This window comes from Puntigrus tetrazona, chromosome 6, assembly GCF_018831695.1.
Source record: "Puntigrus tetrazona isolate hp1 chromosome 6, ASM1883169v1, whole genome shotgun sequence".
Classification (NCBI taxonomy): Eukaryota; Metazoa; Chordata; class Actinopteri; order Cypriniformes; family Cyprinidae; genus Puntigrus; species Puntigrus tetrazona.
The window spans coordinates 19,838,159-19,864,229 of record NC_056704.1 but is presented as its reverse complement, the minus strand read 5'-3'; the positions used below and the strand labels follow the sequence as shown (position 1 = coordinate 19,864,229).

Sequence of the window (26,071 nt, the reverse complement as noted above, 5' to 3'; positions counted from 1 at the left end):
ATATCACACATGTCTTAGCTGATAAAAACAATAATAAAGGCATTTTAGCTAAATCAGAAATAACAGATTTTGGATGTTCCGTATTTCTAATGTTTACAAATCTAATTCAAACCAGACTTGTGGATGGTCTGAAAGCCAATATATTATCTCTGGATATGACTTTCAATCCCATCAGTCAAACAATGGCTTTTGAAATGACATTTCCACCACTGTGACTTTACAGTGCATCATGTATCCTGTAAGCAACTTTCTGTCAGCTTCTACATAAGTTACATTCTACAGCAACCTCAAGAGATAACGTACAGTCAGCACATTATATTCAAGGCATCAATGCTTTTGAAACCGAAACTATTATGCAGAGATTCCGCTGAGAAAACAGTACTTTGAGTACATTTTCCAAACAATGAAATTCAAGTTGGTGCCATTTACGTTTTGTTCTAAACAAGAGCAACTGCTAAGTGGTTTACGGCAAACGTTACTAATGATTACAATGATGATTATAATAATAATAATAATAATAATAATGTGTACATATGATATGAAATAATTATTAATAAGCTGTATTTTACCATTTCCTGAGATTATGAGTGGTGCTTTTGTTTTATTTATTGTAATAAGCGTGATACTTTTTTATCAAAAGAAATAATTATAATTTAAGAACTAGCCTAATATAATTATTCATGTTTCTGACATTTTTTACACCAAAATAGACTACCAAAACACAGATGTTAAACCTAAACTGCATCAATGCAACAGTGTCTAAAAGTGTTTCAAGTACAAAATGTAGCATAAATGTGGTTGATTTTATTTGGAGCACATAATCTTTAGATTAATTATTCTTTTTTTCTGTTTAATTGCTTTAACTAGGACATTTTTGGTGATTAAAAAGTCACTTTTTGTACATTTTTTTTAAATAAAACCAAAATATAACAATAGTAATAGCAACAGTAATAATAAACAGGCTACTTAAACAGGTTTTCATTAAATAAAGTTAAATGTACATCATTTGTTAATTATGTACTAAGCTAATTATATTAATTTCCTTCTTAGGTTACCTTCACTCCTAAATCTAAACCAGCTAAGAAACGTACATTTCTTTGTTCTTCTTTGACATGCTCTTGTAGCCTTTGCTGCCATCTAGTGTACTAAGTAGACAGCTCACAGAGAAAAGAGTACATAGTTCAGCATTTTCAGGGTTTTTTTTTTCGAGAGAAAGCTATGCATCTTGTTCTCAGACATTCAAACATGCATCGGAGAAAACACTTAATGACATTTCCAGTTTTAATGTTGACATTACATTTAATCACATTCATTTTTATTATACAAGCCTTTCTCTTCAAAAGTTTATATGACTGAAAATAACATTCAACATGGGGCATGCCTGCTTTGCATTGTAAGAATGGGGAAGGGTTGCGACTGCAACATCAACAGACTATAGGAGATCTCCGATCTGTTTATAGAGACTGCAATGTCCATTTAATGGAATGACTGTCAAGGCGTTGCTCTTTCTACAAATGGCTGTGGCAAAAGTAGTGTCTGTTGCGCCAACACAAACGAACACAGGAGAAGCTGACTGCAACTGCATACCCATATATGTTATGTACATACACAGAATTACATACTTACAAGAAAATGTAAATACTGTATATAAAGAAACATAATCAAAAAATCGAATCGAAATCGGAATTCTTGAGACGAAACATTAACATTAACACATCTTTTCATCAGGGAGGATAGAAACATTGAGTGTAAATCACCTCATCTGAGCATTTTACAAGTCCATCTCTGTGTGGTACATTCATACAGAGAGTAAGACGGTTTGAGAGCGAGACAGTTTGAGGAGCTTCGGAAATGCAGTCTCCGGTAAAGAGTCTATGCATGGGCAGCTCTCGTTCTCTCTCTTTAACTCTTGACACATTTGAGACACATTCACATTAATGTACAGTACATCACAGTCATTGAGCTTCGCCTAAGCTTTATTATGACAATGTAAATCTACCGCCAATAGGACAGGTCATTCGATAAGGTCACTGCGAAACCCTCTTTGAGTGGAATACCATCCCAGGTTTAGATGAGAAACTCAATTAAAATCACCCGATGAGAGGTTCAATGTCGGATTTATGAAAACAAAACAAAATTTAAAAAAAAACTGAAAGGTTTAAACTATGTCCCGTTTAGGGCAATAAGCACATTCAGTCTTTATACGTCTTGGAAATTTAGCAAAATCATGATTTCACATAGGGACTTACAGTACTTTCAGATGATTGCTCACCTCATTACAATTTCAGTGCATTTAACCTGGGTCTAACACGTAACTCAAGGGCTGATCCCCCTTGAAAGTGAACGAAATGAATGAGGTGTATGGAAGGTATAAAAACATAAAACAAATAAACCGACCAACAAAACAAGCATTTACACTCCAAAGCGGCCCCACGCAATCAAAGTCAACACAGGATTCTAGTTAGTATGTGCTACTGTACCTTTAAATTTCCACTATAGCTACACGTTATTTTAAAAGAGTGGACAAAAATCACTTATGGCACAATCAAGTTCTCTATGATCCCACACCTACAGACAAGATGACTAGATTTTTAATTTTTTTTTCCCCTCAAGCCTGGTTTAAATACACATATAGCGCATGTTTATCAAGATGAGGCCTGAGAAAGACAGTAAACCCACTGCTCATCCAGTCCTTTCTGAATGCACACACAGCTGTGACTTGTATCACAGAACATGTTCGTGAACAACTCAAACAAATTCTGATATGACTCCATTAGCTGTTATTGCAAAATGTTTATCATACCACAATACCAAAATATAGATGTTAAAAACTAGATCGATCCTCTGAAAAGTGTCTAAAAGTGTCCAAATAGTTCATCATCGCATTCTATAGTACAATATGTATGTAATTGTGATTGTGAGTGTAATATGTTGATTTTATTTGGATTTACTATTTGGCAGCAATATTGTGTTGAACTGCAAGGCTCTCAAAATGAAAACGTCACAACGATGTAGCATATAATCTTTGAATAATTTATTTTCACTTTTATTTCTCAATTTGAAAATTTTGATGATAAAAAAATAAATCACATTTATTACTCTGCACAATTTCCTTAAAAAACAAGATACCGGTACCTGACCCTTAAAATATTTCCTCTCAATTATGGCTTCTGGCAAAACATCTAAATCTACTCTGATGCCGTTAGTTTCCAATGGAGTTAAAAGAGTAAGTACACCATTAGATATTTGTAAGTTATCGGTTATGATCGACTTTTTGCTAAAAAATATGTGTACAATAAGTAAGGCCCACAAAGCCCTGCACTCAGAACAATATGGCTGCCAGTAAGATTTTTGAAAAACTGGGTCTACATCCATGCCCAGCAAGTAAGATAAAAACCTCTGCTCTTGGAGGTCCCTAGCAAAATTTTCATAACTTCAGAAATGTATAGCTACATCAGTATCGTTGGTGAGAGAAAAATCCATTTTAGGGCTGAGTTAACAATCATAAAGAAAGCAAACGCTACGATTGAAAAACAAAAGATGTGTAACCATTTTAGAACACCAACAGTGTTATAAAAATAGCTGATTTATGAAATTCCAATGAAAAACAGCAGTAATGTTAGAGACTACAAAATATCATCTTTAACCAATCAGGATAGATACAATGGGATTCCGTTGGGAATACACAGACACGTCTAGTTTTTTTGTTTTGAGTGTACTTGTAGACAAAATATTATCAAGCCCTGAACTGATCATGATGTAAAGAACAGCTGCATTTATGTTTTACATGTTGCTGATTGTTAGCCCTAAAATTCAACATTTACCAATGGCACATAGTTCAGTGATATCATTATATTTTTGGCACAATATGTTCAAATACAGTTATTATTCAACATGAAACTGCAGTTTAAAAAAGACATTAAATAATACCAAGGTAGATTATGTGGTTTCCCATACCACCTTTGGTATCTCTAAAATGACTAATCTAACAACATGTTATCTACTTTACGAATTATTCAAATACGAAATAATAAATAAATGAATAAATAAATGAACAGACAGCTAGATAGATAAATAATTCTAAATTAAATAAATATGTTTTGCCTCATGATTCCTGGCATATTTTTTAAGATATAAAAAATAATTAACATTCTTACCTCTGAATATGCATATGGTGCTTTACGTAGCTTTACAAAACATAGATGTACATAAATACACTCTGGGATTCACAGAGAATTGTCACTCTCAGGTATATTGTCACTGGGGATGTGAGAATAGCAGTTTTTTATTGTATCTTACTTAAACTATTTAGCTACTTTTACTATTTTTTGTTTTCTTTTTTACTTGAAAATATTTATTTAGTCATTTTCAATGCAAATATCCGCTTTAAATTGCTCTTTCCTTTCAATTTCTAGGAAAATGATAAACAATATCTGACAGCGTTGGGGGGGTTAGCTAAATAAAAAAATGAGTATCGAAGGTGCTGAGAGCAAAAGCTTGAGCAGATACCGAACAAAATAAGCTCATTTCTAGATCTGAATTATCCTCCCTTTCCATGTGTTTTGCTGGGCTGAAGTCAGGATCTCAGCACTCGAGACAGAGAATTTCAAAACACAAACCCAAATAAATACTATGTTCTGAATAATTACTTTAAATTTTTTACATTTTAATTTGCCCTAACTTTGATCGGATGTGAAATAACGGGAGGCTCAGTTACAATTTGAGAACTATAAGTGCAAACTAAACTGAACGAATCAATTCCTGAGGATAGGAGAATCAAGAGGCATTCAAATACTGAACAGTTAGCTCTCTTTATCCTCACTGCAGCCTCCGCATCGCTACATATAGGAACTGAAACAGGCAATGAGAGAGACTGCTGGAGTATCTTTATCATGACGAAGAGCTTGTCTTCAGTTAGTTGCAGGAGAAAGTTTTGATAATTACATGTGGAAATGAAACACTTATGGTGGTTTCAAGTCTGTTCTGCTCAAGTGTCAAAAAAAGTACCGAAAAACAAAAAAAGGCCACTTAAAAATCATGTATTCATTTTAATATGACTCAAAATATAGGATTTTTTAGTTATCTAGCAGGCTGCTGCTGTCTTTCTTTTTTTTGGCGCACTATCCCTTTAATTCAACACATCATAAATGACAAACAAACAAAACAAAACTTAAGACACTTAAAAACACTGCAGATTGTTTCCTGAATTAAGTATTTTTTGAACCCAATTCTTTGGCCCAAAGCCCAGACAGCAACCCAAAAACACTGCGATTAGTTAACTATCATCTCCCAACCTTCCCACGCAAAATGTGAGAAAAATAAATAAATAAAATGCTCAGTGTTTGGCTCAATGGAGTTACTATTTCATCAAGCAGCAGTTGGTATGAGTGTAGAAAATGAGAAAATAGAGGCTTCGCTATAATGGTGGGAGGAAAATACCACCAAAACTCTTTCTTTCCTGAACACTTTTATTCCTGTCATACCTGTAACTCTCTTTTTCCCTCTCACAGAGGCAAGTCGGTACTGTTGTGGCGTGTCTTCCGCGAGGTGCCGTCATCCCGAGGGAGAGCCTTCTGTAGGTTGGACATGGCTGCTGTCTTCTTTAGGTCGATCACGGCGTAGCATTCTCCTCGACGGGAGGACGGAGCTGCTGCGGCGGCAGCCATGCCACGTTTGAGTGGAGGAGGTCTCTGTGGTAGCGGAGCCCCTCCACCGTGTCCCGAGCAACCGGAGGGCTCACCCTCCAGGTCCACCTGGATGTAGTTGAGCTGGCGAGAGGGAGGAGGAGGCGGGTGACGGCTGTGCTGCTCGCAGGTGGTGCTGCCACGTCCCGCTCGCTGACGTCTAAAATCAAAGTTGAAAACCCGGTTGGCCCTCTCAGGCGGGTGAGGGTGGGGAGGGCAAGCGTGACGGAGACGCGTTGGAGGCTGCAGCTGTTAAGAGTTTGCATGTAAGTACATTTGAGTGGTACTAATCACAGGGTTCCCATTCACCAATGACTGCTTCTTTTATTATTTTATACAGATTGGACTCTTAAAAAGCATTACCTAGCTATTTGCATTATTTATTATATACTCTATAGACTATTTGTATTACTTTATATTTAGAATACAATTAATTTTTTGTATTTCATTTTCACATTTATTATATTTTATTGTCATTTTGTAACGAAAAATACAATTCTAAAAAATATATATTTACTCTTTCTTTCTGTATTATAATTGTGACCACAGATTTTTCATGACATAATTAAAAAACTAAATTAATATAGAACTTTCAAAGATAATTTAATTTAAATAATTTTGGAGCTAAGCATAAATATTTAAATAAATATTTACTCTATAAATTTCATTTATAATATTATTTACTTTGTATTATAATTTTTTAATAAAATATAGATATATTATATTTTATTTGTAATTTCACTATATTTGATTGACATTTTATTTCAGGTATATTTAATATTAATATATCTATATAAATGGAATGTATATTATCTATACAAATATAAACACAAATTCTTACACACACACAAACACACACATATATATATATATATATATATATATATATATATATATATATATATATATATACACACACACACACTTTTTTTTTTTTTTACATAATTCACATAATTAATTGATTCCTGATTATACACTGGATTTCGATTTGGCATATTCTCTAAATGTATGTACTCATGCTTTGGTTGACGCACCTGTTCAGTGTTGACATAGTTCTGCAGGGCATCGCGATGAATCCCAGCGCTGCCACCACTTTCCTGATGGTATCCGTTTGGGGTTGCGGGCCCTTCAGAATACTCATACTCATCATATTCCTCTTCCTCTTCCTCCTCATACTCGTCCTCGTCCTCGTCTTCATCCTGATCCTCTTCTTCCTCACGCTGAAGTGCACGGTATTCCCAAACCGGTGGGAGCGACGGAAGGTTCTCATAGTTGAGCAAAGCGGTGCGCCGATGACCCCCGACCCCCATTCCCCGGTCACAGCCATATCCCTGCGGAGGCAGTGAGGAAGCATGCGTGTGTGTGAGTGGGAGGGAGTGCGGATGCGTGTGTGTGCGGGAATCACCGGTGGTGCTGCTACTGCTACTGGAGCCCAAAGACTGAGACTGAGACACAGTGCTCGGACTCAGCCTTTGCCTGCGTGCCCCTCTGAGTCCGTTGATATTCTCGTACGTCAGCTGGCTTTCTGGACAAGGCTCCATGCTGGGGTGTCGGTGCATTAGATGATGGCAATGGTGGTAAGAGTGTGTGTTGCACATGTGTACGGACGGAGTCTCCTCTCCTTCTGTTTCGGAGCTGCCGTCTGGCGCTCGAAGCGGGTGAGTGACATGGCGGTCTCTGTCTCTTTCCATCAGGTGACGCTGTGCTGGGGTCGGACCCAACATGAACTTCACCTCCTGGGCTCCAGGCTGGAGGAAGACCTGAGGGTCTTTGTGAGGGTCGTCCAGGGGGCAGCAGTGCATGCTGGACTGGCCTGGGACTGGGCCCCCACGTATGGTGGTGGTAGTTGAGGTTTCCGGGTAGGTGGTGGGCCGCACTTCGGGCAGGGAGTGGACACAGTGGCGGCTTGAGAGGTCAGTTTCCATGCCCACTGTATTCACATAGGTATGGGTCTGGAAAAAAAAAATTCAAATAAGTTTAACTGATGTTTAAATGATGCTTACGTTTTGCAAAAAGATGCTAAATTGTTCCACTTTATACAGCATGTGTGTGAAGCACAGGATCTCAACTGCCCATTCGTAAATGGACTCTTTTTATAGACTGTGATGATGCGTTTCCACAAAAATAATAATATAGTAAATCTAAAGGATTTTCTTTGTTCTTCATTTTACAAATATTATGTAGATTCATAACAATACACTTTGTGCTATTACCTTGGCATTAAATTCATAAAAATTTGTTAATGCTGCTGCGAGTGTTTAGAATACATCAATCTGTTATTATGTTTATTTCCTCTTTTAAAAAGTAATAGAAATGCAATCATGAACCTATCAGAACCCCAGAAATGTGAAAAAGGTCCAATTCATTTTAAGAAATATTATTCCAAATGTTCAAATGTCAAAAATATTTTTCTTTTCATTTAAAGGGATAGTTCACCCAAAAATTTAAAATTACCTTATGATTTTTGCACTCTCAAACAGTCCTAAGGTGTGTATATATATATATATGAATATACATGCATTCACAAGAGAGTGGCGTTCCATGTCAGGTATTTTTCATTTTTGGGTGAACTTTCCCTTTAGACATGATTGCAAAAATGAATAAAAATGTATGTTTTGAGAAAAGGTCTTACACTATTTGTTTTTGTTTATGTGTCAGATACAATGCTCCTTGAGTGTGTGGATAATTTTTGTAACTACTGAATGTGTGCACAGTCAGGTGTTTGTTCTCACTTGGTCATCCAGTCCCATGAGGCTGTGTCTGTGGTCGTTGGTGAGAGAGGGCTGCGATGAGTCTGCACTGATTGGGTATCCTGGGTATCCATTAGGAAAACCCTGCATCGGGAATCCAGGAGCTACACAAACAGACCAAAGCACAGTACACATAAGCAGGTGCCATTAAGGTTTTCCTCCTATAGGTTAAGTTCTGTTGATATGTGGCAAAAATGCACACCCACACTGAATATCTAAGTTTTAAAAGCAAATATCTCACGTCGTAAGACTATTCAAGTAACACCGAAACAAGTATGCTCTGTAAGGCTGCTTTGAAACAACATATGGTGAAAGCGCTGTACAAATAAACTTGCAAAAGGCTAAAATGGTAAATAGCTACATGAAGGTTATAAAAATCATAATGTCAATGTTATTTGACTACAGTATATTCGATAAATGTCAATGCTTCCAAGCACACTTGAAGAAAAAAAAAAAAAAAAGTTGCAAGAGACATTTAATGAATGGAGTGTGAAAATATGTAAATACTTGGCTAGGTGTTTAAATTTGCATGTACCTGCACATTTTCTACTGCTAAAAAAAGCAATACTGTTGACGTGACATTACAATTAACTTGTTCATCCCTAATTCATCACTGATATTGAACATGACTCCACAGTGTTTATTTGTACCCTATTACAGATCAAGTGATAAGTGTAATATATATATATATATATATATATATATATATATATATATATATATATATATATATATATATATGAAACCATGTGTGTACATGTTCCAGCTCACTATTGGGTGTCTGTGGAGTTCGAGGCATGTCCATCTCTGGCGCATGCCCGGGCCGGGTCATGATCATGGGCTCCTCCACTACGTTGATGCTGTTACACTGCATCAACTCCTGCAGCAGGTTGAAGATCTCTTCTGCACGCGAGCACTTGAATGCAAAGATTCCTGTAAAAACACACAAGAAAACAGAAACAGAAAACATGAAAACAATAGTAATTACTAAGTGCACAAAAATATATGGGTACACAAAATCTAAATTAGGATGACAGGATTAAACTGTCTATAACATTAAATCTATAACATTATTAGAATTAAATTGAATTAAAGGGGTAGTTCAAAGATTTTACTGATCCCTGTGCACTGAACATCCAGGAAACCAAATCTTAAAAGATCTAAAAGTCAATAAGGTTTTGTAAAACAAATCCATTTCAAATGAGTGATTTATTTCTAAAATTCTGATGAGATATGATCACTTAATATGATAAACAGATTTAATTTAGCCTTTTATTCCTCTTCTTTTATTCACAGAATAAACCTCAATGGCACAAGCTTCTGTATTTTTCTGTAGGTATGTCTGTATGTATGTAACGTGTAAAATAAAAGTCTAACTTAAATTACATAAAGCAATCGTATCTCTGCACAAACTTAATTTGATTTATATGGATTTTTTTTAAATCACTCACTATATATACACACACATACACATATACATATATATATATATATATATATATATATATATATATATATATATATATATATATATATATATATATATATATATATATATATATATATATATATATATATATATATATATATATATATATATATATATATATATATATATATATATATATATATGTGTGTGTGTGTAGAAATAATAATTAACTTACCTTGTCCTGTCTGACAACGACGGCCACTCTCGAAAGAGAAGAGGTTGGAATCATAACCATATCGGCGCAGGCAAAGGTATGGCCACCGGATGGCATCACGTTTGCGTGTGTGCAGAATGAGCTCTGTCTGTGTGAGCTCCATGGTTCCTGAACCCAACTCATTTCCCTCATCGTCCACATTAGTCACCTGTCAGACATAACCAACCAAATAACTTTTCTCAAATGTTGCACTATATATATATATATATATATATATATATATAATGTGGGCCTAAATATACATATATAATATTAATGTGCTACCTGCAATGTTGCTGGCACCGACTTATAAATAATATTTACTGACACAGTGCTTTTTAAGTTTCGTTTTGATCTAGTGAAATGCACCTTGAATTTGTTGAGATGGTTGTCTCGGATAGCGTCTCTGTATAGACAGCTCCAGCAGCTCCCCATAGCTTCAGCAGGCCAGCTGAAACCTTGAACAGGGACCAACAGGTAAGATATTATACAGACTATATGACAGCTAAACTATACTATACTATAACAGCTCAAAATTAATAAGCAAAACATTTAGAATTGTTTTTATGTAAAATAAATAAAAAAGTACACTTATATGCTCACCTGGTCCAGGCCATCAGTGGGAGTGATGCTTGCGTCAATCCCAGAATCCTCTGCTGGGTGTCATGGCGGAAGTGGGATGTGCTGGTAAGAGCATCCAGTCCCAGTGCACAAATGTTTCATTTCTCCTATGAAGCAGAGAAAAAGAAAGGACTTGACGTTCAATCCTTTGAGCATACTGTCCTCTTTTTCAAAAATGCCCGAGCTGTGATTAAGACACAGGGAATGAAGTTGCTCTGTCTCCTCTGACTCCCACTGGATAAATAAAATGTAATTACTTTATTCTGGGAACCTTATTCTCAAGCAGAATCAGCTTACAACTCATGGTTTCACCTTCAGTCTGTAAGGTGTGCACAGATACTGTCTAAATAACTGATAACCACAACTAAGTTATATTTCAGGTGGTTTACGGAAAGAACAAAGCTATCAGTTCTGGGCTATTAGTTTCTGGTTTAAACAGGTTGGTTCAACCAAATTTTAAAATCATTTACTCTCCTTTAAGATATTTTGAAGCCTGAAACCAAACAATTGTTTATAGCCTTTGACTTCCACATATGGAAAAAATATCCTGCACTCTCAGAAATAAAGGTACAAAAGCTGTCACCGGGGAGATACTTTTTTAAAAGGTACATGTTTGTACCCATAGGGTCCATTTTGGTACCTTAAAGGCACATATTAGTGTTATTTGAACCAAAAGCATACTTTTTAAAAAGGTAACGCCCCAGTGACAGCTTTCGTACCTTTATTAAATGTGGAAGGCAATGACTATCACCTGTTTGGTTACTAAAAATATCTTTTGTGTTCAGTAGGAAAAAAGAAGTCCATACAGGTTTGGAACAACATAGGTAATTAAATGTTGGCAGAATTGAAACAAAATTAAACTGTGCATGATCCTATTACAGAATTTTTTTTTGTGTATTTCTATAATTAGTTAATGTGACATTTTATCAATCTGTCTAAACAAAAACTACTATACAGAGTATCATATTTGTGCATTGCTGTATTTATGTAGTAAATGAGTTATACTGTAAACCTGCATTTTTATATTAAAACCCAAAAATTCCAACAGGTGTCTTTACTTACTCTAAGCGTGGAAAATCAGCTTACTCCCTTTCTAATACAATGTCTGTTCCTATAAACATGATTTTAGTCCCTTTTCATGAATTGAATCATTTGCTTAATTATGTCAGGTCCTGTCAAAATAAATGACATTAAACATAATCTTATCACATTAAACATTACATTAAAGTGCATGTTATTCTTGCATTCTTGCATAATGTTTAAAACAAGGATTTTTTGTTTGTATTCATTGCTTAAAACAAAACTATTTAAAACTGTAAATGTTTGAGTCTATAAATTAAAAACCAAATAACAATTTCTGCAACTATAAGCAGTGCAAGGGCACCGATCAACGCAGCAATTCATCAGAAAATCAGTTCACATCCTCCATTCGAGCACATGCTGGACCACATCAAAATTCTTGCAATGCTCTGATTTTCTGCACACTTGTTTTAAAACATGTTTTAGTTCATGCCAACGGAAATTTCTCAACGATATAATGATAATATAAAATAAACGGTATAATCATAGCCTACCTGTTGTTTTGCATGTCTAATATTGATATCAACATTTACCTGACACTAAATTAATAATCCGGTGTCCATGCTAATCAATATATCATCATGAACATTTCAAAACGGCAGCATAACTAAGTAAATGCGTGATTAAACATGTCGGCAATTTTAAAAGCGTGCCAGACACTTTAGCACCATTCCTGTGGCATTCATTCATAAAGTTTGTCATGCACATGAAGGCCCAGTCATAAAAGCATTTTCCACATACATCCAAATTAACATAAACAGTATATCTGTGGCGTGTACAGAGAAAAGGCTAATAATATAATCGATAAAACATTTAATATTTAATCTATTTTGGATACTGATATGCCAATATCAATAGGAGCATGTCAGTTCATAACATCAGGCCACACAACGTCTCGTGCCTCACGCAGCAGCTCCTACAGTCCAACCTGAAATCCACATTAGATTCTCTGAAGTCTGTCATGCAGGACCAGACGCGTTTGGCTCCTGGAAAATTGTGTTTCTGTCTGCAGTTTATGCAATAAACCCAGAATCTTACATCCAAATCTCGTGCAGCAGGTCTCTCGAATGCACACTGAGTGACCAACAGATGCAACTTGAACGTCTTGTAGCGCATCACCGCCAAGAATCAGCCGAAAAACCGGATAAATGCAGCACAAATCTGCAGGACTAGCTTTTTTTTAATGCTAAGACAGAACGGCAAAGTAGAAGTCGAACCAGCAAAAGCAACACTTGCGGCGTTCAAGGAGACGGCTCGCTACGTTTCAGCCTTTGTATCACCGTTAGTGTTACACTACCACTAACCGTTTGCAGCTGGATGCTAGTAACTATTGTGTATCAAACACAGCACATTCACGCAAACTAACGAGATGAATGAGAGCGGGATGCGATCGTGCTCGCGCTCCACCAGCAGCGTCAAAACGCGTTTAAGCTACTGCAGAACAATTCAGCTGCGGTTGCTACTCACATGTTTGGCAATGATTGCAATACGAGACGAGACAGATGAAGGATGCGAACAGCAGTCCGCGGCGGATGCTACACCATCGGACTTGGCGGTCGGCGTGCTGGTCGTTTTTGACGCTTATTCTGGTGGTAAGACTAAAAAAGGGCGAATTGCGTGAAAATATAACAATAAAGCCAATTGTTTTTTCCCCGTAACGCCCCCTTGCTGCGGCACGGGCCTCTCTTTGACATTTCCCGACCACCAGGGTGAGAGTTCAGGCAGACAACGAGGGCTGCTGGAGCGACAAGAAGGTAGAATATGCTGGAGGACCAGAAGATGAGGTGTGAATGTGTTTGAGCATCACACGATGACGTGTTGGCAGCAGCTCTATTTAAATCCACCTTGCTGTCATTTAAGACAGACGAATTCAATTCCCATTGGTTTTAGGCGTTCGGTATTCTCGCGAACAGGTGTTTTACGATTGGAGAAATGGCTAAAACTTTATTTCTGTCTCGTCTGTAACTGTGCTATGTTTGCTCCTCGGGTTAAAGAGTTTACTGAGAAAGAATTAAAAATGTAACTGCATGAATGTGGAAAACGTTTATCTCAAAGCCAATCTCAATAAGCATGCAGGCTACTAGGTGATATAAAAAGCAAAATCTTAAAAATATAAAAAAAATCACAAAAAGATGTGCCCCTGGACCATAAAACCATACGGATCTTTTTTTATGTATTTATTTACTTTTATTTAAAATTATACATAAACTGAATAAACAATTGAATATACAACTGAACCGGTTATTTTGTTTGTTTTTTGTTGTTGTTTTTGATTTTTCTTTCTTTAGAATAGGATGATATTTTAGCACAGATATTTGAAAATATGGAATCTGAGGGTGCAAAGATATTAACATTTAGATCATCAAAACTTAATCACCCTTAAAACTGTCCAAATGAAGTTCTTAGCAATGCATATCACTGATAAAAAAATACATTTTGATATATTTACGGTTACAAAATATCTTTATGGAACATAATCTTTATTTAATATTTCTTTAATATGTAGTATATTTTTGCATTAAAGAAAAATCCAGGGTCACATATATCTGATATTTAAAAATATTTTGACCACTTAAATATTTTCTTATTTATGGTAAAGTAACCTGAGGTGGTATGTCAGACTAATGGCATAACCTTTTCAATCTCCGATCATTTTTTACTGAGGCTGATATTATATAATCATGAAATGTATCCTGACTGTAAATCTTTCTCAGACGCAGCATACAACTAGAGTAAATGGATACATCAGCTTCAGGTATCAATTACATGTCTGTCAGCCTGTAAAGAGCAACAACAACTGCAAGTTTGATCAAACTGAAGTAGATACAAGCATATCAGGGGGATAGAATAAGTTTGTTTTACATGAAACACAATCCCTCATTGTGGTAACCATGTTAGAATTACATGTTTTCACAATCCGTTTCTGATATGCTGATATTTCTTCCATAATGTCTCACATTATGGAAGTAAAATGGGTTGTGAATGGCAATAATTAATTAAATTTTTTAATAAGTAATTAAAATTTATGGATCACCCTTTTCAGCGATTTATCTTTTATACAATGCTTTTTTTTCTTTAGCTTTAGCTTCCATGTTGTGGCCAGTGATGACTTCAGGACTGAGCGGGAGCTGGTCCTTGTCCACTTCTTGCTCTATGACGGCATCCATCTCCGTCTGTTCATTGTATGCATCAACAGAGAGGCCTAGTATTTCAAAGATATCTTCATTTGCAAGGGAAGAAGATGTTGAGAAATCCAAATTCACGAGAAAGTCCTCAAATATATTACAAGGCTCAGAGGAGGATGACTTTTTCATGTTGCTGCTGTTTGTCTCATCCACAGTAATTGCAAGAATCTTTATTTTATCTTTTAAGATGGCCGGCCAGAAGGGTGGTGAAAGGTTGTAAACACCTAAGAATTTCAGTGAACCAATCGCCTGTATATTTGAGGGGTCCTAGATCTAAAAATAATAATAATAATAATAATTAAAAAAAAAAAAAAAAACATAAGTATCTTTTCCACCTTTGTGCTGATAAGCTAGTGTGATATTTTTGTTGAGAAGTTACAATCAGGTGTGATAACAACAGATGGGGTCTTAATTGTGCCAAATAGTGTCTGTTAGATGGCACCTCTGCTCTGTACATCTATGAGGCAGGAGGTCCTCTTACCATAGTTCTGGCATTTCTGAGGGGGTGGAGAGCAAGACGTCTGCTCATTCCTTGGCTCTGGCTGAGAATGGTAGGACTTCATTGAAAAGTATATATTTGTGAAAACATTTACTCTCTCATATCAGAAAACTAGAATTTGTTAGCAGCCCAGTTAGCTCTTAATATTCTCAGTTGCTGTTAGTATGTTGAGGTGTTCCTTTTATAATACAACAGCTGCTAGTTTAATGGCCGCATCTTAGAAAAGTTTAAAAGCAAACAAAAAATATCTTTATGTCAGTTGTACCTATGAAGCATACACAGTTTTATTTCAGCTTTAATAAATGAAATATTAAATTTTACAATCATGAGGTTTATCCAAGGCATGTGTTTTCTGAGATTGGTTAATTGTAAATATCCATCTAATTTAATTTTTAATAACTAAATTGCTTTCACAAAATAAACACATAAATTATAAGCTATTTGATAATTATTTCATTTTTTTTATATATATATATATATATATATATATATATATATATATATATATATATATATATATATATATATATATATGTGTGACCACATCCAAATTCATTATAAATTAATTCACAATAAAAACTATTCAACTAATTTCTCTAATTTCATTTTAATCACTTTTGCAATTGTAAAAATTTCAATGCCAGTTTCAGCTACAGAGGGGTTAGCATAACAGGAAATGTCAACTTTTCTTCACCACAGATTTGTAAAACACAGTAGCATATTGTGCAAATGTGCATATTTAAATATAGTGCATTATCGTAGAGTCAATAATAATAAGGCACTATAAATTTCTAATAGCTAGTGTGTACGTTATATGTTACATGCCTACAGGTAAAAATAAAAATAAAACACAATGTATCTCATAGAAACAGTGTATTAAATACGTAAGTATCCTACAGAGGGAGTCGTGTTCATGGACTGCAGTCTACATTCGGCATGTTTGCACGTTTCCTTTGGGTGCTCTTACCCAGACGAAACAAGGAAACATACAATTTTCATGAGACCTTTGTCTTCGTTTAGATATAATATTCACACTTGCACATTACTCGGTAAATCTACACATACGCACATATTACACAACAGATATATTTATGCATTTCACGTGACAGGGTTTGGTTATCGTCTCTGAGGCAGTAAACTCGATTTTGGCAGCTCTTTTACGTCAACTGATACTTGACACATTAAAGCTAATTTTCAAAACTGACATCTGTTCCAGCGCAGCGCCGCGATGATCTCCTCGAACACACCCGAATCCAGCGTTACTACGCTGAGTGATCGTTTCACAACACCAGGAAGAAGCGGCACATGTTTACATGCCTCTCTCTGGTGGCCAGCGTTTCGGTTGTATTGTTTCTACACGAGAGCAGCCTTTCCTTTAAGCACGCCCACTGTCTGTTACACAAACTTATATCATGATTTCAAGATCACTCCGGTCATAGAAGTCCATCGAGACGGCTCTCTTCACACAACATCAAACTGCGCTTCGACCTGTTAATTCAGGTAAAGACAGCGGCGTTGCTGTTTAGTGTTTTGATTCGCTGTTTCTCTTATTAGTCTGAATTTGTGAACAAAAAGACGCTCTCTGCATCGCGCGTTAAATAAGGTTCTGCGCGTGACCAACATTATGAAACCGGTCGTGCTGTTTAACAATATTTGCGCGAAAGGAATGTATGTATTTGCGAGGTTCTCATCACTATCTTGCATAAAAACAAACACAGTTTTGTGAATCGTACAGGAACTCTTGAAATCATTATCACGTTAGGACAAACTGAACTGGCAGTGAACCAAAACTTTATGTTTGAATTCATTCATTTTTAATAAAGTGTTGGAAGTTCATACAATTTAAATTAAAACAAGCCGCTTTATGTTGTATTATTTAATTTTAAAAAGTATTTGGACCGCAGTTCGACTAAAATTAAACCCTAGATTTGCTTTTTTATTATATTAGTTTGTTGCACTAGTTTACCTTAAAGCTATAGCATAATATCACATTTTAATGTTTTACTGATATTTTGTATTTATTTGTGAGACTTGCCTCAAGTTAATGTCGTAGGATTGCCTTTATAGAAGGCTATGGTCCTAATTTTATTTACTGCATATGAGCTCTAAGCTACTGTTGGCCACCTTACATGGTGTGGAGATAAGCTGTCAGACTTGGACGTTATACAGATGAGAAGGGCGCAGAGCAATTACTTTAAAACAAATGTGTTACGTGATGCACACTGGAAAATGATAGGCAACCTTAATTTATCATTTTGCATCGAAAGGATGTGGATTCCCATGCTGAGTTTGACTGCCCTTCCGCACGTTGGGGGGATATTTGGAGGTATCATCACACGGAAGGAGGTGAAGACCTGGTACACCACGCTCAACAAACCCTCATGGAGGCCACCTAACGCTGCCTTCCCAATAGTGTGGACCACTCTCTACACTGGCATGGGGTTTGTTCAAACACTTTACACTTACTATATCTGGCACTTATCAATTTAATAACTTTGAAGGAAGTTGTAGTTAAAGTTAATGAGTAACTAAAGGTAGCTACCAGTGGTGTAAACTGTTTTTTCTTCTTCTTTTTTTTTTAAAGCTACGGTTCATACCTTGTGTGGAAAGAGCTTGGAGGCTTTACTCAGGATTCATTGGTACCACTGGGACTTTATGGGTTGCAGTTGGCGCTTAATTGGGCCTGGACCCCCATCTTCTTTGGAGCTCACAAAATTAAACTGGTGGGATGTTATAATGAGTTTAAAAAAATCCTACTGTCATTTTAGTTAAAATACTTAAGATGTAAACCAGGAACCAGTTTCTCTGCATACAGTCGTGAGATATTATCAGGGTTTTTTTGTGAAAACTCATTTACTCACCCTAATGTTATTCCAAACCTGTATGTATTTCTTTCTTCTGATGAACACACACAAAATATTTTGAAGAATGTTTTTTCCATTGACTTCCACTGTTTTTGTGCTTACACTGAAAATCCATGTTCATATAATATTTTATATGGTTAAATATAGTGGTGCTCTGTTCTTCTTTCACATGCAGGCAATGATAGAGATAGTGATGCTGACTGGCACAGTGGCAGCCACAATGGTGTCTTGGTATCCCGTCAGCCGCACTGCAACACTTCTCATGGTACCATACTTAGCCTGGCTTTGCCTCGCTACCAGCCTCAACTACTGCGTTTGGAGAGACAATCCAGAACCCAAAAAAGACGACTAAAGAGTCCAATAAAATGAACACTATTCTAGCTAACACTGACTAGAACAAAAATCATGTTTATGTTTTATTTAAAATTTTGTAATTCTAGCAAAATTCACAATGTGTCTTAATTATAAAAGAAGGAAATGCAATAAAATGAAAATGCTTCCGATATATAAACTCACTCCAGCAGTTCACTTACATTCATCATTTTACACAGATCTCCATGCGTGCTCTTCAAACTCCATGTCTCTTGATTGCTAACAGAATTTTTTTGCTTGCTTCTTTGCCTAATTTTATTAAATAAAATGGGTTTCCGTTACTTGGTTTCTTGGAAGGAAATTAGTTAAAAACACTGTACATAGATTTTATTTTAAACAAGCTCAGGGCTTAAACCTTTGTGGCTGTGCAGGGGTGGTGGTTTTTATCATATGGTTATCTTTTGTGAACATATTGTATGTACTAGCACAGGCCATATTATCAATATCTGCCAGAGCATTCCCTAGTTTGCATTAACGTGATCACTGTTCTGTACAATTTAATATTACTTGTTTCATCAAATAAATAAATATTTTTTTAAATAACAAACATAATTATGATAAATTATAAAAAACATTTATTTTATACTTCACCACACTAAAGGAATAAACCAGCCAATAAAATTTTCCTAAGGAATAAGTACCTGTATAAGATGAAACCATTCTATTATATCTTCTAAATACACCCATCTAAAAAAATTATATATATATATATATATATATATATATATATATATATATATATATATATATATATATATATATATATATATAATTTCTTTTGTCTTAATGATAATAAAATACAGTATACATTTGAGCAAAAACAATGTACATAATTCATGGTTTTTATCCAGTGAATACAAAACAAGGGAAATACTGTACTGTTATACAGGAAATGCAAAGAGTATTTATTTGCATTTTAGATTAAAGAGAAAGAATATGCTATAAAAGTAATATTCTGTAAAACTGAATATTGTTTGTACTTATCACATTTCTCAAACTTTAACACAGCTCTCCAGATACCATCAGTTTTACTTCTTGGAAGTCTCTGTTCATCTATCAACATGAAGAGAGCTACTGCTGTTAGAAGTGAAGATTTAAAGAAACACTGTAATCGTTTTATTTGAAAAGGGGAATAAATAAGATCTGCACAGTATGATGATTATTTTTCTGCTTTTTCGGGGGTTCCTTCTTCAGGTTTGGAGGAGAAGCGCTCCATTAGTGTCTTCCACAATCCCTTTTTCTCCTCATCTGTCTGCTGCATGTTCCCTGCAAAACAAAGAAATGGCAAAAAAATTAAAAAATGTGGTTTACCTTCTATTAAATCAAAGGATCCTGAAAAATGTACACAAGAATTATAAGAAATATTCTAATATGCCAAATCAATTCATTGTGATGTGTAATGAGTAATGGTTGTTGAAAATTCAGTTTTACCATCATAAAGTAAAAACAAAAAAACTTTTGAATCAAATATATGCAGCATTGGCCAACAGATGCATTACAAAAGCTCAAGAAATCCTTACCTGTTGCCAGTAGCATTCGGCACTCTTCTACTGTTACACCTGTAAAACTTGTATCTTTTGCTCGTGGAAACTGATAACAAACAAACAAACAAACCAAAACAGTATTAGGTCAATCAAATCATTTAAATGAAATGCATTTTAGAAAAAACATGAGAATGTGCTATGCATTTTTTTTTGCTTCGGACAATGAAAATGATAAAATATAACATTTCCAAAAATACGGCTTATGTGGATATCTGTGTTATCCATTAAGGTTAGAGGTTTTTAGAAAATGTGGCTCACCTTTTCTTTGTACACATTACTGTTGATGCGCGCCAGACTTTCATACATTTGATCACATTTCTCTGGATCAGAAATCTTAATTGAAACATAAGACAACAGTCAATGGTGCATTAGATATTTGTATTGTTGCATAAACTATTCTGAAAAAAGGATGTTTGCAAGACATAACAGACCGTAAAAAAAGAAAGTGCACTTGCACCCACAAGGATTTTATTATTTTATTTATTAATTATTCTAATAATTGTGGTAAACTCAAGACACGTAATGGAAACTTTACTGTAAAAACTAACATATTCTAATAAATTACAGGTTTATGGCTATCTACTGAAAGCATTAACACAAAATAAGAAAGATGACATTTGACTTGCAAGGCAACTCAGAAAAACCGTGCAGTAATTCACTCTTGTAAAAACAATACCTGTGTATTCTCGCCTTCTCGGAAAGCACTAGCAACTCTTTGGCGTAAAAACGTTCCTAAATCTCGCCCCTTCTTTGACTCGTCCTTCGGCCATTCCTCGCATAGTTTTAGAAATCGACGGTATCTGGTGGCAGCCATGTTTTATGCACAGGAATTGTAGGGGCTGTATTTCACAACTGCAGCGTGCTGTAAGTCTGTAAGCCGTGGAGGGTCAAACGCTACGGCGTTTCAAATTGATCGCTTAACACAGGAAACCGCCTGCCTCTCAAAACGGCTTGTTCCAACCGAGGATCCGTAGCGCGATACTGTTAACCTCGTGGTTTGCCGTAGAAAGCTCAAGGTAATATCAAAGAGCCTTTGGCTTGCTTGGAAATTTATCTACAAATAAAATGAGCGGAAAGAAAACAGATGGGCGATCAGGTGGTGCCATGGGATGGATAAGCTCAGCTTGCCGTTTCGCGGCGGACAGAAATGATTTCAGAAGGTGCGTTAGCATTTTAAACCATTTAAGAAGCCTGAAACGACGCGAACGTTGTTGCACGCAACCCAAGATGTTCAAATGTATAAATTCGGACAATTGCTAGCATGTGACCATCTCTTTTGCTTTATTGTTGCAGGAATCTCCTCGTAAACCTGGGTTTATTCGCAGCAGGTGTTTGGGTCGCAAGAAACCTTTCAGATTTTGACTTGATGTCTCCTCAGCCAGTCACGTAGCTCCCACCCAGCAAAAAATATATATTTTAACAGGTGAAATAAAGCGTTGTTCACTCTCAAACATCTAAAGTAGACCCATGTCCTAATGCTTTATTTTGTCTTCTCACGACAGGTAGTGGTGAAATGAAAGAACATACATTTTCCACCGAGGGTCTTGTTGAACAAGCCCATTCAACGCTGAAGGGAATAACTATTGGATATTCACAACTGTAGATTTCTTCTGTACTTCATTGTGTTTTGTTGAAATAAATATCACACTTAATCAGTTGCTTACAGCCTTTTATTTAAGAATACACATATTAATATTCAAAAAATTAAAATGTCCATTGCAGTTAGTATTTTAGAACATGTCATGGTGCCCATTTCTTAAAGAGCATTCTTCTTTGTTGCATTTCCACACTTGCAGTTTCCTATTTTTCAGAGAAAACTCTCATCCAGGTGTCTTTTTCTGATCTGAGAACAAAATTACCATTTTAGAGTTTCTTTTAGAGGAATCTTCACTCAGGATGAATACTTGCATTAAACAACACATTGTATCGTCAAGACAAGGACGTCACCTCGTGTGTGCAGCCAGTATCAGAGCACTGGAAGATCTATTGTCACTCTTAGTTAGATGCAGCAAGAAGGATTCGGGAGCTAATTCCAGAATTGTTTTGATTTCCTCCACACGCACATTATCAGGAAATAGTGCATGGTCCTGCACAACAAACCTGTGTCCACTGAGTATGAAAAACCATACATATACATTATACACACACACATTCTAAAATGTCAAATTAGAAATAATTCTACCAGAAGTAGGTGTATATTGTAAATTTTGAAAACTAGGCGGTCACTAAAATAAGATTGTCAGACCATACCTTTTAACAGAGAGGAGCAGGAGATCATTGAAAAGGTGTATATACACATCTTTGCGAGAGACTATGGAGACTTTGTGGCTGCCACCAACAATTAGATGCTTCAGAGCTCCCTCTTGAATCAAATGCCGCCCTCTGGTGATCAATGGAACGGACTGATTGAGAACAGAAAAGAGTTTATATATTTAAAAAAAAAAAAAAAAAAAAAAAAAAAAAAGCAGAAAGAAAATTTTAATTTTTTCTTTTATACCTTAACATTTCCAAAGTCCACTAACTTGTCCAAACAAACAAGCAGCTCTGTCCTCTTCATTTGTTGGACACTTGTGTCACACTCTTCCACTATCTATACATTTAAAAATTTATTAATTTGTAAAGGAACATGATTACTGTTCTGCATGCAGTAAATTAGTATCTAATTAAAGCATACAATTTTTATTATATGGGGGGCATTTATTATTTTGAAAGCAAAAGCATGATAAAGCATACCTTACGTACAGCTTCAATGGCTTCCGTCAGATTAGGGACTTTAGAACAAACACCTTTAGCTCGCTTGAGGATGTTCTAAATCAAATAACATAAAACATTCATGTTCACTAAACAATGGTATCAGGAAGCTCTCTGAGGAGTCTGCACATCTCTCTGGCCCGTATAAAGGAAAGCCAACCTCAAGTAAGAGTGTCATTCTTGTGATCCTCTGGAAGGGAAGAACCAGGAAAGACTTGAGCATTTGTCTCTGGCATTGTGGATCTTTCTCTAGTTTCTTCAGGATCAGTGCAAATTTCTTGTTTCCCTGCCTGTCGTAAAATGGGAATTAGAACGCTAACATGCCATAAAATTACACTGATGACGTGTTCAATGCGGAAGAAAGATGAAAGCAGGACAAACAGCAGCTGAGTGATGAGAGCCTCCTGGTACATCATGTTGGTGATATACGGCACATAGACTTTTTGGAAGCCTTGCTGGTGTTTCAAAACAATATCACCGACCTTTGACATCACCACATGCTGCCCAAGATGGGACTCCATGTCCTGCAGAAAGCTAAATTAACCAAAGTAATTAGTTATTATATAAAAAGTCACAAAGATGTCATTATTGAAAATAGCAATTTTTAAATATCGTTTAAACTATAAATAACATTAATTGTTTTATTTTTTGATGGAAAAACAGCTTAAAAATGCAACATTTATTTAAATTATTTTTGTTAACATGACTGTCTTTACTGTCGCTTCAATTTAATACATCCTTATTATATTGTGCAGTAGTGTATGGCATGTATATTTAAAAACTGCATCCATACCGTTCACTGACTCTGCAGACGTCCTTTAGGTTAGAGAACAGAACATGATGTTGCACACGGGACAGGATCTGTTTGAGTTCTGCGGAGCACTGAAACACATTCAGTGCTATTATCAAACTCTTCTGATACGAGGCCTCTGACACAATCAGCTCAAACATCGCCTAGACCCAAGAGCACAAAAACAGAAGCATAAGTATTGTGGAATAACCACCGACATTAGACCAAGGTCATGCAATAGACACCTCCTGAAGCTGGATCTCATGCGCACTGAGGGTGTTCAGCATACTCTTTACTTGCGGTAGCTCCTGCCACAGAGCGTATGGCTTAGCCTGTAGTCCTGGTGGGCTCAGCAGAGTGGTGGGGCTTAACACAGTGGTCAGGCTTAAAGCAGGGGGAGTTTTCAGACCAGGAAGACGGACAAATGTCACCAATTCTGAAAGTCCAGAGTTCTGTGCTTTGTGTATATCTTTCTTCATATGGTTCATCCAATACTCCTGATACAAAGGGACCGCTAGGAAAACAAAAATTTGAGCAGATAAAAATCAGGAAATAAATAAATACAGATATATGCATGATTTTTTTGTTGAGCATCATGAGATATATTTAGCTTTAATGGCAGATTTTGATAGTAATGCAAATCAGTGAGATCTTTGGAACAATACAGCAGACTTCTTTCATTCATACTAAGAAAGATTATATTTGAATGCGTTTATGATCAAAGCACTGTTGTTTTAATTGTGGGGGGCAAAAATATAATCCAATGATTTACAGATGAACAAAATGTTCTTTAAAAGCCTGATGTACCATGTGATACATTTAATTTTTTTTTAGAAAAAGGATTATAGATAATCAAGTAATTGAAATATTACAAACAATATAAAAGTTGCTCTAATGTTTACCTCATTAACATAATCAAATATTACACAGTAGCCTTAAGGTTTAGCGAATTATAATTTTTCTGTCTTTCGATGGATAAAATGTGACCTGTGCGATACAGAAACGTGATGCAGTATCTGGTTGACCGTTTTGGTAAGATTAATCTGTAAACTTACAACTGCTGATGTACTCCGATTCGAATTGGGCAACATATGTTTCCTCTGGTTGAGAACTGACATCTGTAGCATCTGCCCTGAAAATGATTTAAAAGAAACTACTTCATTTTGGGCCAATCCTGACATACAGCTAGAACTTAATAGTCATTTAATACTGGATGACCAAATCGTCATTGTGTGATTCATAAACATTACCCTTTCACCTCACTTTCCACACAGTGCACATCAGATGATTTCAGACCGGAGCTCTCCAGAGAGAAGAGAGAGGAAATGGGCAGAGAAAGACCCATAATGTTCCATAATTGTGAGCTTGCAACAGATCTAAGAGCTTCAGAAAACCCTTCAGATGTGCTAAGAAAAAGAGAGATGAAACTAAATTCAACAAAACCTGAAACGTTTTTATAACAAGCCTTGAAACGTATTGTGATGAAGGTGAGCGGTTAAAAAGGAAATAAAACAACAGCTTAGGAATAGTTCTGATCAGGCTACTTTCCAACACATGAATAACAAACAATTGTCACGTTTAATAACTTATTTCTTTTTATTACATACCAGTAAAATCCTCCAGAAGCTTCACAGTTCTCCAAATTAGTTTCAGGGCTGTTTTCATCCGGCCCGGGTCGATCAATGTCCCCAACTACTGCTGCTGTATCGGCCCAGATGCTCTCATCCTCCATGACATGAGCCATAGCAATACGACAAACGTTTTCGAGGCTTTTTAACTTTTAAAAGCTTTAAAAGTGATATTGAATTAGAATTAAAAACTCAGTTCGTCGCAGTAAATGTAACTCTTTTTTTACACACAAAGCCACAGTCTAATTGATTCGAAAGAGCGTCCTCACCTGTCCACTTTCTTTCAACCAATTATACCGCATTTGATTGGGCGTTACTTTGAAGATGAAGATTATTGGTTGAACCGAACAATAAAAAATGTCATATCACGTGTACGAAATGTTTTTAGATAACAAATGTATTATATTATTTTTGAATATTAACACAAAACAGATAACTTGAATACGTTTCATAAGAGTAAAAACTATTTAAATGTTCCACTTTTTATTCAGTGTTACTTGCCGTTACTCTTTTTATTAACAAGAACGAACAATATTATATTAAAGGCTACATTATAAATTATATAAACTACATTATCTAAGATGTAAAAATAAACGTTTGTGTACAACGTTTCGTTTTATT

At 35.7% G+C, this 26,071-nt stretch overlaps 5 protein-coding genes across 7 annotated transcripts; 2 read left to right on the top strand and 3 right to left on the bottom strand.

Moving 5' to 3' along the window:
* Positions 1–1,267: 1,267 nt before the first annotated feature.
* On the bottom strand, positions 1,268–13,545 carry frs3 (fibroblast growth factor receptor substrate 3). Of its 2 annotated transcripts, none has more exons than XM_043242325.1 (8): positions 13,285–13,545; positions 10,720–10,844; positions 10,486–10,574; positions 10,099–10,285; positions 9,206–9,367; positions 8,417–8,538; positions 6,719–7,636; positions 1,268–5,933 (listed from the first exon to the last, which is right to left on the bottom strand). In XM_043242325.1, exons 3-8 carry the CDS (start codon positions 10,549–10,551, stop codon positions 5,505–5,507), a joined length of 1,884 nt encoding a protein of 627 aa, XP_043098260.1. In that variant the 5' UTR covers positions 10,552–10,574; positions 10,720–10,844; positions 13,285–13,545; the 3' UTR covers positions 1,268–5,504. The 2 variants fall into 2 exon arrangements, with proteins under 2 accessions (XP_043098260.1, XP_043098261.1); XM_043242326.1 differs by lacking the exon at positions 13,285–13,545 and adding an exon at positions 12,856–13,214.
* A 3,252-nt stretch (positions 13,546–16,797) lies between these two features.
* tspo (translocator protein) lies at positions 16,798–18,880 on the top strand. Its single transcript, XM_043242352.1, has 4 exons — positions 16,798–17,001; positions 17,769–17,942; positions 18,086–18,224; positions 18,541–18,880. The coding sequence occupies exons 2-4, from the start codon at positions 17,770–17,772 to the stop codon at positions 18,715–18,717; spliced, it is 489 nt and encodes a 162-aa protein (XP_043098287.1). The 5' UTR covers positions 16,798–17,001; position 17,769; the 3' UTR covers positions 18,718–18,880.
* A 409-nt stretch (positions 18,881–19,289) lies between these two features.
* On the bottom strand, positions 19,290–21,183 carry LOC122347202 (ubiquinol-cytochrome-c reductase complex assembly factor 2). The gene is made up of 4 exons (XM_043242353.1): positions 20,958–21,183; positions 20,540–20,614; positions 20,258–20,327; positions 19,290–20,003 (listed from the first exon to the last, which is right to left on the bottom strand). The coding sequence occupies exons 1-4, from the start codon at positions 21,093–21,095 to the stop codon at positions 19,897–19,899; spliced, it is 390 nt and encodes a 129-aa protein (XP_043098288.1). The 5' UTR covers positions 21,096–21,183; the 3' UTR covers positions 19,290–19,896.
* Positions 21,184–21,235: 52 nt separating this feature from the next.
* On the top strand, positions 21,236–21,933 carry tomm6 (translocase of outer mitochondrial membrane 6 homolog (yeast)). The gene is made up of 3 exons (XM_043242355.1): positions 21,236–21,441; positions 21,575–21,704; positions 21,784–21,933. Exons 1-2 carry the CDS (start codon positions 21,347–21,349, stop codon positions 21,669–21,671), a joined length of 192 nt encoding a protein of 63 aa, XP_043098290.1. The 5' UTR covers positions 21,236–21,346; the 3' UTR covers positions 21,672–21,704; positions 21,784–21,933.
* On the bottom strand, positions 21,934–25,725 carry si:ch73-15b2.5 (rho guanine nucleotide exchange factor 19). 2 transcript variants are annotated; one of them, XM_043242329.1, is made up of 12 exons: positions 25,430–25,725; positions 25,073–25,228; positions 24,878–24,954; positions 24,068–24,336; positions 23,826–23,986; positions 23,414–23,566; positions 23,193–23,322; positions 23,015–23,089; positions 22,779–22,871; positions 22,532–22,683; positions 22,229–22,390; positions 21,934–22,124 (listed from the first exon to the last, which is right to left on the bottom strand). In XM_043242329.1, the coding sequence occupies exons 1-12, from the start codon at positions 25,564–25,566 to the stop codon at positions 22,082–22,084; spliced, it is 1,608 nt and encodes a 535-aa protein (XP_043098264.1). In that variant the 5' UTR covers positions 25,567–25,725; the 3' UTR covers positions 21,934–22,081. The 2 variants fall into 2 exon arrangements, with proteins under 2 accessions (XP_043098264.1, XP_043098265.1); XM_043242330.1 differs by lacking the exon at positions 25,073–25,228.
* Positions 25,726–26,071: the final 346 nt, after the last annotated feature.